The 13,622-nt window shown below is 38.0% G+C and overlaps 1 protein-coding gene across 1 annotated transcript in view; it reads left to right on the forward strand.

Annotated features, from left to right (window-relative positions):
- Nucleotides 1-410: 410 nt before the first annotated feature.
- Nucleotides 411-13,622, forward strand: part of ATP11B (ATPase phospholipid transporting 11B (putative)) — a 62,401-nt gene continuing 49,189 nt past the window's right edge. Inside the window, exons 1-3 of the mRNA XM_017726832.1 lie at nucleotides 411-446; nucleotides 12,164-12,280; nucleotides 13,094-13,183. Of these exons, the coding sequence (XP_017582321.1) occupies nucleotides 411-446; nucleotides 12,164-12,280; nucleotides 13,094-13,183 (243 nt within the window). The remainder of the gene's footprint in view (nucleotides 447-12,163; nucleotides 12,281-13,093; nucleotides 13,184-13,622) is intronic.

Here is a 13,622-nt window from a genome sequence, read left to right on the forward strand (position 1 = left end):
TAAGCTGCATAGTAAGTCATTAACTTTCTAGTTAATGTGATATTATAGTATGTAGTTAATAGTTGGAAGTACTTAGGTTTTAGTAATGAAAAAATATAGAGACAAATGGAGTTAGAATTCATGGCTTTGAGTAAAATGCCGTGACAAAAATAAGCTTTGGGCGGGAGAAATGTTTGGGTTCCAGCTCTGTTACCTTGAGAGCTCAGAGAGCAGTAGGCATGTGGATTTGGACGGTTGCATAACGCCGCAGGCACAGCCAACTCTGCTTGAAAAAAGCAACCGGATCAACAACAGTTGATAGGAAGCATCATTAATATTCAGGAATAGCACAGTATGTTTTATTTGCATTTCCAGATATGATGGGTTAGACCTCATGGCTAATCTGTGTACCAAGTGCTATTGTGGCTCCCATGGTCGAGTTCGTGCCGTACCAACACAAAACGAGAGTACGGTGACATTTGTAACACCCAGGGACTTTCTGTTCCACTTCTCATTTTGTGGGTTTATGACAGCGTTTGAGCTGTGCTGATGCCTGATAGTGCACAGGGAGTTGCACAGGAGCTGTTGCAGTGCTATTAACAGAAAGTAATGACACCTTTGGCAGGGTGGTCTCTGAAAATTGTGGTAGAATGTACGTATGATTTTAGCTGCATAATTTTGAATTATTAGTCTTGTCAAGTGGAGAAGGGTCTCAGGATTTCTATTGCTGTTATGAGGAGTTTGAGCCTTTTGATCTGTTGTCTAGCTCAATGATGTACAGAGGATACTGCATGAAGAAAACCTAAGAGCTGCCTGCCTAGCCCCTCTTTTATAAATGACAATTCAAGACAAGTGCTGTGCTGGATTTGGCAGAGTATCTTTGCAGTTTAAGAACCTGAATGCTGTAGTGCACAACAGCTTTAATGCTGTGGAGAGCTGGGTATTTTGGCAAAGGCAGCTTTCTTACTTAACTGTAAATCAAAGATAAAATCTATTGATTAACTGTGAAACGTAGTTACCAGACTATTTTATTTATTTCATGGTTACCAGAAGGTTCAGATTGGGAGGGATGTCAGGAGTTTATCAAATCCAGAAGTTCTCCATAGGCTGCATTGAAGGGTGATCACCAGGAATGTTTTTGACTGTTCTGTGTAGGTAGTCCCTGTCACACCTCACATCCTCCACAGCCAGCCCTGTATCTGTAGGAGTGTTCTTCTTCATCTTCTAGATGTGTTCTAATGAAAAATTTCTACTAATAAGGGGATGTTCTCAAATAGATTAGCACTAGAGGATTGTATGTCTGGGATGGTTTTTTTTCCCTTTCAGATACTGGTTACTGTTAAGATGTTCTGAGAGGACAGATGGTATTTTGTAATACCTTGCAGTTACTGGCATTCTGAACAAGGTGGACAGCGTTTATCTCATTGTTAGCACTGACAAATGTGTATTATTTTTACTTAATCATTTTACTGAATACAGTTACCTTTTTCTTTCCCCCCCAAAGAATTCCCTCTGTTTTCTGAATGCCAAAAGTACTTTAAACTAATCTAATGACAGAATCTAGCTTCTGAAATCACCTTGCTAACCTGGAATACAATTTTCCCCCTTTTATTTGTCAATGAAGTGTCTTCCCCTTTCTGGTTAAAACTAAGTGGGTGCCTGTTATTTTATGCTAGGAAAATAAAAAATAAATGCTTATTTGCTCAGAACAGTTCCTGTGGTTCAGAGTGCCCAGTTAATACCTTCTGAACTGTGCATGTTGGAACAGCCCAAAGGTTGTGTTGCTTTGCTAGAGTAGTTTGAGAGCTGGAGGTCAAGGACTCCCCTCCTGTAACTTAGTACAGGAGAAAATGTGGCCCGTTTTTTTTGCTAGAGATATTCTTTGATCTGCTGGACTAGTGCTCCCATGTGTTTGGGTCTTTTAACCTTATTTTCTCTTTGTATTCTGCGACTGCTGAGGGCTGATACATTTGCAGCACAATGTGTTCCAAAGCGTGCAGAACCTGGCCCTGTCTTCAGCCAGCTGTCTGCTCCAAATGGAGACATCCGTTGTGTCCTGTGTGTAATTCTTAAGTCTTACCTCATGAAAATTAAACTCTCAATCTGCATACCAAAACCTAATCAAACCAGTCTTGACACTGATTCTTTCAAAGACTTTAAAAGACATTTAAAAATGGGAAGATTGGTGTTGTCTGATGTGCTGCCTTGCTGTGAGACTTGGATATTCGACCTGTATCTTTTCCCATCCTCTTTTCTTTGTTTTCCTAGCCATGACCTTTTTAAGCAGCAAATTTTTGTTGTGCCATATTTCCACTTACCACTCAATAATAGGACTATTTAATTGACTGTATGATATTCCTGCACTAACAGGATCCTGCTCCCTTAATAACTTCTGTCTGCTTATGGGTTTTATGTGACTAAGAGAGAAGAGGGAAAAAAATAAGGGAGAAAAATAGAATTTTGTTGACAATGAGCAAAACTTATTTATGTTCTGGTCAGTGGGGAGTATCTGGTGGGATGGGTAGAAGGCTCTGTTTACTGCTCAGAGATTGTTTCTGTACTCTCAGTGGAAGATAAAATTAATAATCTAAGGCAAGTAAATATGTGCTGAATTTAATAACATTCAACATGTGCTTTGAATAACATTGGTATTGGTTTTTTTCTGGTTTTAAATGGGTTGGCTGACTTCATTAAATCTGACATTTGCTTTCCTCTGGGATGGAGAGACAAGTTATAAAAGAAAAATTTAACAATGTGTTTAAATTTCATTAAAAGCATCATGACTTGTGACTTTCACTGATGATCTGCTCTTGCTTTTAATTGACTGTATTGTGATGTGCTTAGTAGTTATGACTGGTTTTGTAATTATGTCACCAGGAAAAAGTTTACCTCTGAAAAAAATCCTTCAATTTCTAGCACTAAATCTGTTTGTTAAGCCAGCAGATAAGAACTGCAGCAAAATAGATGTGGCAAAGTGTCTCTGTAAATGCAAGGTCATATCTTCCAGCAAAACACAGGTGACATATTTGCAGCTTGACTATTTTTTTTAATACAAATGTCTTTCCACCTGCTGTTGAGAAAACCATTTAACATTATTACAGACCACGGTAGAAAAGATAGAAAGGAGGACTGAGAACTACACTGTGAGTTAAAAAACAAACCCCTGCAATTCCTTGGCCTCCCACATGCAGTGACTGAAGAGGATTTTTTTCCTTGTTTACTTTGAATAAAAATAAGTCTGGGAAAGGATAACTTTCCTGTAAATGGGAAGGAGAGATAATGATGTAGACAAAAGGCAAACTGTTTGTTTTTATCCTGAAATGTTTTACTAGGGGAAGAGGTTTTGTATGGTTTATCCCCCAAAATACATGTTGTCATCTGTTGTTGCATTTCGTTACTCCTTTGCACATTTTTGTGCTCCTTTGTGTGGTTGTGCACATTTTTGTAGACATTTACATGTCTGTTTGGAAAGGGAATTGCAACAAAATGGAAAGGAAGCTTAAGGTTTACCAAGCTTTAAGGATAGACTACTTTGTACACGTGTCTTGAAAGCAGGCATTCAACTGGCGCTTAGGTTATAAATCACGTTCGAAATGGAATTAGAACTAAAAATGCTTTTGGATGGATGCAGTAGACTCAAACTGTAATGTTTTACAGAGCAGGCTTTCTCAAGGCATGTTAAAAGGAAGAGCTAGACACTTCCAGCTATGAACTAATTCTCTTCCTGTGAAATTTATTGAGCAGCCACTGTCAGCAATTGTCAGTATAATTTTGGCACACTTTTTGAAAAAGCCTTAAGATTTATTATTTAATGGTGATTTTGGGGGAAGATGCTTTTGGAAAGGATTTGTTGGGTTTTTTCCATGCTGAAAGAAAATGTGAATTAGACTCACAGCGCAGGAGCTGATTGGCATAAGTAGCTATTGCCTACTAGAACAAATCCAAATATTGAAAACAGGGGTTTTCAATAATGGCTGTATGAGTACTCCAGAACAGGAGCCCTTCATGCTGGTGTAAAATACTTTTATAAATGATTCTTCAAAGAAGAGGGTAAACAGCATTTCATTTTAAGATAATAACGTATATAGAATGCCAGTATGTGAAGGAATGTATGATTGCTCTGTATTTTTCCTGTCATGGACTTGACAGATGTAATTTTTTTATGGTGAAATTGCTATCTACAAAATTTGAGCTGCTTTCTAGTTTTAAGAGAAAGTTCATAGCCTGTCACAGATTTGAATGCTTTATTTAATATTGAAAATATTCTATAAACCTACTTAACAAATGCAGGGAATGTACAGAAAGGATGCACTTGGGGGGTTCTTTTTCCAAGATACTATGTTCATTCAAGATATGTGAAGGATTTGTATATTAAATGTTTCATTTCTTGCATTGGTTCTGTATTTCTTAATGTGGCCGGTTTAATAGCTGCTATTTCTGTGATAGATTATTGCAGAATTGTAGCACTTTCCGTGTTTAATGTAGTTTATATATTTTGAGAAGTCTTCTGAAAAAGTGGCTTGTGATTTTTGAGCTCTCAATTCTTATTTTATAAAGTGCGATGCCCTATGGTTGTCTCCTGATGGGTGTCTGAAGTCACCCTTCAGCTTTAAAAATCTTGCCTACTCTCCTTTTGTACACACCTGACAGGACGATGATATTGCAGATAAAGAAAACTTAATTGCTGGAGCCCACAAAGGAAAACTTTCAGTTCAGAAATTAGAACTGTGTGGTTGGAACTTCAAAAGCATCTTCATTTCCATGTTAGAGCAATGGGCTGCTTTGGGAACAAATGGCAAAAGACCAAGCATTTTGGACCGCAGATACTGTCAAGCCTCAATGTCTCTTCAACTTCTTGGACTTTACATAAAGCATTTTTTTAAAAGAAAAAAAGAGTTAGAGAGCACTGACTGGCCTTGAAATGTAACTTGGGAGCCACTAGCCCTGCCTCTGGGATTGAGGCTTGCGTGTTAGAACCTAAATGTTAACTAAGTTTCTTCCTTCATTGGAGCTGAAGACACATTTATTGTAAAGTCTCTTTTCTTCCAAAAAGCATCTGAGCAAAAGTTATTGATGATCTGTGTGTCTGACAGGGAGGATCCTAAAATAAAGCAAGGACGAGGATGCGTTACAGGCATTTGGTTGGTTAAACACATTGAGGCAAGAGGATAAGCCCCATCCAACCTGGCCTTGAACACTTCCAGGAATAGAGCATCCACAGCTTCTCTGGGCAACCGTGCCAGGGCCTCAGCACCGTCACAGGAAAGAATTTCTTCCTTATATCTAATCCAAATCAGCCCTCTCTCAGTTAAAAGCCATTCTCCCTTGTCATATCACTACATGAACTTGTAAACAGTCCCTCCCTGGTTTTCTTGTAGGCCCTCTCTGGGTACTGGAAGGAAAACTGTGAATCTTGGCATTCTGTTGAAGACAGTCATGAAGGAGCAGCTGTTACAAGGTCTTAGGCTTGTTTTATCATATGAAGTCCAAAATGGATTATGCTTTATAAATTCTGTGATTAGAATTGTAGAGGAGAGTAAGAAGCCATTTCCTTCATTGATGCAAGTTGGACTATTTTAGAGTTAAACAATTTACCTGAATCTCTATTCAAATCCTTTGCTGCTAACAAGAACTGGACATGCCATAGCAGTCTTTCAGAGTGCTGCATTAGAAAGCATAGCTTGCCCGTTCAGCTCATTTTTCCTTTCTTATTTTATTGATGTTAATAGACCAGTATGTTTGGCATCAGTGACCTGAGCAGAGAAACTGGTGCAGGGCAGTATGTTAGCAGTGAACGAGGCCAGTTTACCTTGTTTGTTATGTTTGCAGATAAATAAAGAGAAGATAGGTGATTTTTAAAATTTTAAGTAGGGATTTTTCCAGGTTATATTTGGTGGCCATCTTGACAAAATAGAAGGTAACATAAGAACAACTTGAGCTCTATGTAACCAGGACTTTGTGGCGAGCACCAGTATGACTTTTCTTAATACAGTACTAGACATATTTTAACTTTGTGAAAGGAAGGGTTATTGCCCCATGATTTCTCAGGCCTTGTTGCCTAGAGGGTGTGTTTTCACAAAATAATGTGATCAGGTTATAGGTCTTTTAGGAGGTTACAACATGATTTATTATCAGATATTTTGAACAGCTGTAGATACAGTAAGTGGGAAGAGGAAGTTGCATGAGTAGTGCACAACTTTTAGTACAGTTTTATTTCTTTACTGCAGTGATATTTAAAAGGGGGGGAACGAATTGCATGGCACTGTGTACACATCAGGGTGCTTCAGCTGATTCACTATTTTAGTTGTTAGAGCAGTGTTTTAAATTGCTGTGAGAGGCTGTTTCTTCCTTCATGCTAACCTTTGATAAGGCAAATTCAGTTTGACTACTGCCCAGTTACGTGACTGAAAGAATTATTGGCTCAGTGTATGGAGTACAAATTTACACAGACTTCTGAAAATGGGCGTGGAGTGTGAATAGATCATCTTATCTGACAGAGGGAAAAGTATTCTATGTATAGTCAGAAGAAAATCCAAAGCAAGAAAATCCATTTCCTCAAAACACCTTTAATCAAAATATATCTTGACAGCAGTGTAATAGCAGACTTTTGGGCTGTCTGCCAGGAAATGTGGTGTTCTGCTTCTGCAGCCACAATCAGTCAAGTCACTTCCCTAGGAGAAAGGGTTTCTGAGACCAAGTTTTCTTCTGTTTTATTAGCTTTATTAAGTAGTATATGATACTCAGAAGGTTTTTGGGGGAAGTGCTGCTTTTGTCTGTAGTGTTCAGTGTGGCTTTTGAAAGAAGGAAGAGGCTCTGAATGAGACTTCCTTCTTTCAAATCGCTTTCACTTTTCAGTAGTCACATAGCAGAAGTTCTTTTGGCAAATATAAGTTTGGTTTTTCTTCCCCCCCCTTAAAAGCTGTGAGTAATGAATAAGAAACCCTGGGAGATGATATTAAAGTATACTGAGTTTATGCAAGTCATCAGCAAAAATCACCTGTCAGATGATTAATGATTATCAATGCACGTATTGCAAAGCTTGATAATGAGATTGATGTGTTGTTTGTTGGTCTCACGTCACTAATCCTTGCTGAAGGATTTGGATTTCTGCTAACTTAACAGTGCTGTAGAGTGGGGAGGGGGGCATTGGTGCACACTGACATGCATTAGTAGTGGTGTTGAAGTGCTAAGACTCTTCAGTAGATGTGTATGTTACAGCAACAAGTTGACTGCAAAAGCGTTTTTGTCTTTTCTTTGTTTACACTTGCAGGTGTTAGGAGGGTCTTTTTTGTAGTGCTGCTTCTCATGTGCTTCCTCTCTGATTTCCTGATTTGTTATCCGTGTTATTGAGGCTTCCTCAGCAGCAGTGTAAAACTCTTCTTTCACGGGGAAGCTTTTTATTATATGACCAATTGGTATGACATATTAAAAAAACTGGGGGAAAAAAAACCCAAAACAAAACCAAAACTACAAACCAAAGTGGGGAAATGGTGATTTGGTTGGATCTGTTTTCCTTACCTGATGGCTGATGGGCAGTTCTCCAAGTACAGTGGTTGAGATGCAGACAAAATGTAGGAAAGGGTTGTTTGGGGGTGGCTGTTGAATCCCGTTTCTTTCATGAAATACATTGCATAAAATTGCAGTCAAATATTTCTCCTCAGTTCCCCAGGATATGTTTTCTGTGCTGATTTAAAGGGGCCTGATTACTGCACAGAGAATGTCTAACTTTTAGAACAGTAATGAAATCATTGCTGAAGAAGTTCAGTAAAAATTACTTCGACTTTGCTTAGAGTAATTGAAATTTATAAAAAATGAAAACTATGAATCACTTCTTTCTTTCTTTTTTTAAAGGTTATTTTCATTTGTGCTTTATAAATCAGTTTGACTCAAGCATCTGTGTACTGTATGTAAGTGGTGTGCTTTTAGGCTATTTTCAAAACCAAAAGTTCATTTGGGTGCAGAATTTCTGCTGGGGAGGTGTGTATCAAAGATTAAATGAGGGCTGTATTCCAAGGGTAGATAATGCCTGGTTTGTGTTTATAAATCATCTGAAGGACTGAACTTTAGCCAATAAATCTGGATTTAATTTGCAACATGAAGGGGAGAAAATCAGGTCACTTCATCTTATGGTCAAGTTTTATTTAAAGGTGATTCATGTAATATATATGCCTGTAATATACCTGGTCAAGAAGCCTTAAATACCAGTTCTTATAATATATTCAGCATTATTTGTTTTGAAATCAGTCATCTGTGAAGTTGGGTAGAAATAACTTCACTTGATAACTGCAGGAAAACTAACTTTTTTTTGGAAAGAGATTGGTGACAACTTAATCACTTTGCAAAACTCTAATTTAAGGTTTCTCTGCTCATGCTGTTTAGCTGCAGAAATCCTTTGACAAGGGCATGTTACCCTACTTTTGCAGCTAAGTTGGAGAATGACGTTAGAAAGAGAGAGAACTGTCTATTAAGTGAAATTAGGAAACAGTGTGCTTTCTGCACAGCTTTGCTGGCTGCATAGAATTACCATGGAAAATCCCTTTGCTGGGCAGAAATTTGGACTACAAATCAGTTTTGTGTCAGGAGCAGGCTCTGTGACCAGCCCCATAGTTAGAGAAGAGTTAAAGGCATTTCAGCTCTTTTACAATGAAGTTCAACTCCTGTGCAGAATTTTCCTTGGAGAGATGTGTAATTAAAATTTCTCTGGAAGATCTGCTTGGTTATGGTCTCATCAGCTAATTATGAGATGGCAGAGTTTTTAGCTAATTTCAAGTGATTTTTAGTAGTTATGGTCATAAAACTTAGGAAATACGAGTTTTGTTCCAAGCTCTGACACTCACTTCCCGCTGTGACTACAGTCAAGTCACTGAGGTTGTCAGGGATGTGTCCTTTTCCAACCACAGCTCTGACAACTGAAGGATTTTTGTCCCTGGCCTGCCTTGCATGTGCATTGTGATCTGCTGACTGCACAGCTTCTGTGCCTTCTCTGTGGCAAATGTCAACAAAACAGAATTAAATCTGTATAGACTGCAAATTCAAGCTCTTTTAGCTCCACAACTGCACCTGTAAACTGCTATGGCCTGAGATTCTGATTTATTTGGAAAATAGAGTTCTTGCTTTTAATCATCTGAGTCTGCTTCAGCAGAGGTATTCATTCTAATAGAAGTGCTTGTGCAGTGAGGCTGGAGTTGTACAGAGGTCTTTACTCTTCATCATGAAATGTCATCAAACTCATCAACCTTCAGGTGCTCAGAAAGTGGCCTAAAAAGGGCATATAAAAAAATCAGTGATATTCTAGTCACTCAGTAATCTTTGATTTATCTTTTAATAGCGTTCAGCAAGTGGCATGCAGGTTAGAATTTATCACTGTCAGAAAGAAGACTGCCACTTGTTTTCTTGCTCTTTGTGGTTTTTTTCCTTGCTTTACATCTGTTTGATTTCGAGTGGAATTTTTTCAGGCTGTAGAATCTGACTTTCCAAAGTGAGGATGTCTGGCATTTTGTAAGTGCCAGACATTTTCTGAGATGTAGAAGAGAGCTGTGTACGAAGTCTTATTAATTAGGTGTGCTTTTTCTTGCTTGCAAAACACTTTTATTTGTGGCATCTTCTGGATTGATTTAGAAATACTGTGTCACTAATGTCAGCTATCCAAAATGTTCTGCTACAAATGCTGTTCTCTTTGAATTTTGTGTCAGCAGTTAACAGGTACATTTTTTTTCATTTTCCTTTCATGATTGTATTTCTTTTCTTAAAGCTGTGAACAGTTCCTTGCATTTTGCTTTTGGTATCCTGTGTATTTTTTTTTCCATCCTTTCCCCTATCTACTTTTTGTCTCCCTGCTCCAGTCTTATCTTTAAACAAGTTTTCACTCTGGAGCATGTGACTAGACCAGCCTTCCACTGCTTGTCATCTGAAGTTTATTCTCCTTCAAATCTCTTTGAAAAATCCCCCTTCCTTTCTTTCTCCCTTCATTATTCTGGACCTCTTTCTTTCTAAAGCAGAATGTTTCTGTAGTAATGATGCCAAACACAAACATTTGTATGTTTGAGAGGATTTTTTGATTATTCCTTTACTTTAAAATGACAGCATCTTGAATGTGAACATACCTAATGACCTGCATTAGAGATATTAATGGATTTAAAAAGTTGTTTGGTTTTACCAAGCATTTCTTATGTCAGTCATTGTACTCACTGTTCATCTTCCATAGTTAACTGGTGGAGTTATGTGAAGTGTCACTTTTTCATGAACAAACCTCTGAGCCTCATTTACAAGTGGAGCAACACAACTGCAAGTACATTTTCTTCACCTGCAGTAGTGGAATTGGTAATGCCCTTTCTAGCAAAGGACACCACCAGTTGTCCTTGCACTTGGCGTCGAAGAATAAGGAGATTGTGTAAACTCTGCAAGTTGGTTCTAAGATTAGGAATGTGTGTGATGCTGATGCTGGAATTCACCACTTTGCAGACAGTCATTGATTCCCAATCAAACAACTGTTCCAGATTTAATTCACTAATTTACTTCACGTCTTAAAGCTTTTTGCCTTTTACTTTAGTAGTTTTCTTGGCCTGTTATCTGAATTATTACTGTTTTGTTGTCTTTTGCCATCACCTGCTTCTCCGGGTCAGAAGGGAGGGTTCTGGTGAGTCATGTAGCCCCAGGAAAGGCTCAATTAAAGATAGACTTGAATGACCTAGATATAAACCCTTGTGTTACAGACATTGCAGCCTTCACTCATGACTTATTTTGGTGCTGAATTATTCCTTTCCACAACGAAGGAATTTGTTTGCTTTCCAATACCCAGACATAAGTTTTCCTACCTGCAACTTAAGCCTACTTACTTTTGTTCTTCTTTGTCCTTCAAAGTAATGGAACAACCTTCTGTGTATCAGGAGATTTACTAGGACATCCCAAGTTTCCTCTTCTCTGGGCTAAATGACTCTAATTTGTGTGCTCTTTGCTTTTTAGATTGTTCAGCCTTGCATTATATGTCATGTTTTCAGGATCTCTTGGGGCTCATGTTCCACTCCTCTGGGTGTTGTCCAGTCAGTTCACAGTGCTTCAGCTGTGGCTCCCACTCCTCCTCCAGACTCCTCTGCACTGAAGGCCTTTTTCTCAGTGGGATCACATTGATGACTCATGTCTAGCCTGTGATCTGCTATAGCCTTTGACATTTTTCTACAAAATTCTTTTATGGGCTTTTATTCTCTTTTTCTAGATGCTGTTTCTTTGTGCTGGATCTTTGTGTTCTGTGCATCTGGTTGGTCAAGAATTTTCTCTTATTTGGTATTCTTGCAGTCCCAGGGTGGTGTCATCTGCAGGTTTAACACTTGTGTTCCACTTCAAGAGGGAGATGATGAAAACACTGACCATTAGACCTGAAACAGGGCTTTGATTCCCAGAAACCTCACTCAGATCATGTGTTTTGGCAGGAAATTATTGATAAGTATTTCTGAGTATGCTTTTTTTTTCCCCTATGAGTTTGCTTTCAGCATTGCCAGCATTTATGTATGAATTGGTGGTAATGGCAGGAAATTACATTTGAAGTGAGACAAAGTGTTAGTTCTTGGAGATAGAACTTGTTTGGAAAATTGCTGCTGTCTGGTCAGATGCGTATGCTTTTGGCTTTTCTGTGGTGAGAATCTTTTCAAAGTCCAGTTACCACAGCATACTTGTATAGCTTGTATGTTTTGACCTTTTATTTTTCTTAATAACGTGTTTTATTAGGGTTATCGTGAGCGTGACTGTGAGGTTTTGTAATTTATTTATGTTTTCATCTCCATTTCTATTTCTTCCTTTTAAGTTTTGCAGGGCATCAAGTTTGCATGGTAGCAAGTGTTCTCTATCCTTCTTGAGATGGGAGTTTTTTCTTTCATTTTTCCCCCCAGTTCTTGAAAATTCTCTGGACGCAGCAGACTTCCATTTTATACAATAATTTTCTTTGCTTTTCAAAAACTACTGCTTGATATTTCAGAATGAGTACACAACCTCAAAATTTAGATTTTGGTTTTTTTCCCCCAGTTCTTGAAAATTCTCTGGACACAGCAGACTTCCATTTTATACAATGATTTTCTTTGCTTTTCAAAAACTACTGCTTGATATCTGAATGCCCTTTTCCACAGAATTTTACAAAACAGCAGTTAATAAAATTGACTTTCTTGATTATGTCTTTTTTTATTTTATGTTTTAGGGTTTTGACCCACCGCATCAAAGCGACACAAGAACTATTTATATAGCAAATCGTTTTCCCCAGCATGGCCATTATGTTCCTCAGAAGTTTGCAGACAACAGAATCATATCATCTAAGGTAAGGAATCAATTTGTCATGGCAAAACCACTTGATGTGTTACTTAGGAAGTCGTGTGGCAGATGTGCACATCTGTATTATGTCTAGTGGTGCATATACAGTATTCAAAATGAAAAAAGCTCTGAACTGTTTTGATGGAAAAGCTAGGTTGCTTCATATGTGGTTTGTCTCATTCTTTCACCCTTCTTTCCTCAAAACTCAAGTACAGAGCAGTTAAGCAAGTTGGTCAGGCTTTCTGAAGAAAAGTAGTTTTTAAACCACTGTTGCCCAAACTACTTAAAAGGCAGGATGAAGCTGGTTATGAGGATTTTTAAAATAGCCAAGTTGAAAGCCAGTACTCTGCATAAAATAAATCAGCAGTGGACTGCAGTTGCGGATTCCCTCCCGGTGTGTCCTTGGATTGAAATCAATAGAGCTGATGCTGGGGATGTGCCTTGTCGCTGTAGTGTTGGAGGGAATGTTACAGCTGCAGGAATTAATTTCTTCCCTCCTACCCAGGATACAAGCAGCCAAATGACTCCAGCTGCCCCTGTCCCAGTTGGAGGAAAACATTTTAAATTTGGCCTATAGAGGCAATGCAGTTGCTACCCTTACTTCCCTGCTAGCTGTACTTAAAACAGAAGAAATAAAAAGAAATCAACAAAAATTGGGTACAGAAGTTCTGTGTGGGAGAAGAGTAAGGTTTGGGGGAGGGGACTTGGGGAATGAGAAGGTTTAGGTTAGGACAGTTCAAGGGAAGCAGAACTGAACTTCACTGAAAAATTGTATGTTGTGTTGTAATTATTCTTCTCTCTCTCCTTTTTTTCCCTTCAGTATACAGTGTGGAATTTTGTTCCAAAAAACTTATTTGAGCAGTTCAGAAGAGTAGCCAACTTTTATTTTCTCATTATATTTTTGGTTCAGGTAAGTTGAATAATACTCAGGAAATTGCAATTTTTGTTGTAAATTCTGCCACTGATTTTTGTTCTGTGAATTTAACTTCTCTACTTACATATTCTGTCTGTAAAAAGAACACATTTCCAATTTCTCTAGGCAAAGAATATAACTTTAAAACTAATTATGTCCAAATTTAAGTATTATCCTTAGGTTTTATCTTCATGAATGCTAATGTATTTAAGTGTGCAGTTTCAAAGTCCATTGCACAGGGATTCAGTTGTCTGCCTCAAGTACAACTTTAATCTCGTAAGTTAGTAATGAATTCCAGATACCCTTTTTATTTTTGTCTTGGTTTTGTAAATCAACAGAGTATCATGATACAGTTCTAAGATCCTCAAATTCAATTTGTTCACATAAAATGAACACGCAGATGTTACAGTTAAAATCGATAGTTTGCCAGTTTTGA

The sequence above is a fragment of the Corvus brachyrhynchos genome, unplaced genomic scaffold, assembly GCF_000691975.1.
Source record: "Corvus brachyrhynchos isolate BGI_N302 unplaced genomic scaffold, ASM69197v1 scaffold162, whole genome shotgun sequence".
NCBI classification, from domain to species: domain Eukaryota; kingdom Metazoa; phylum Chordata; class Aves; order Passeriformes; family Corvidae; genus Corvus; species Corvus brachyrhynchos.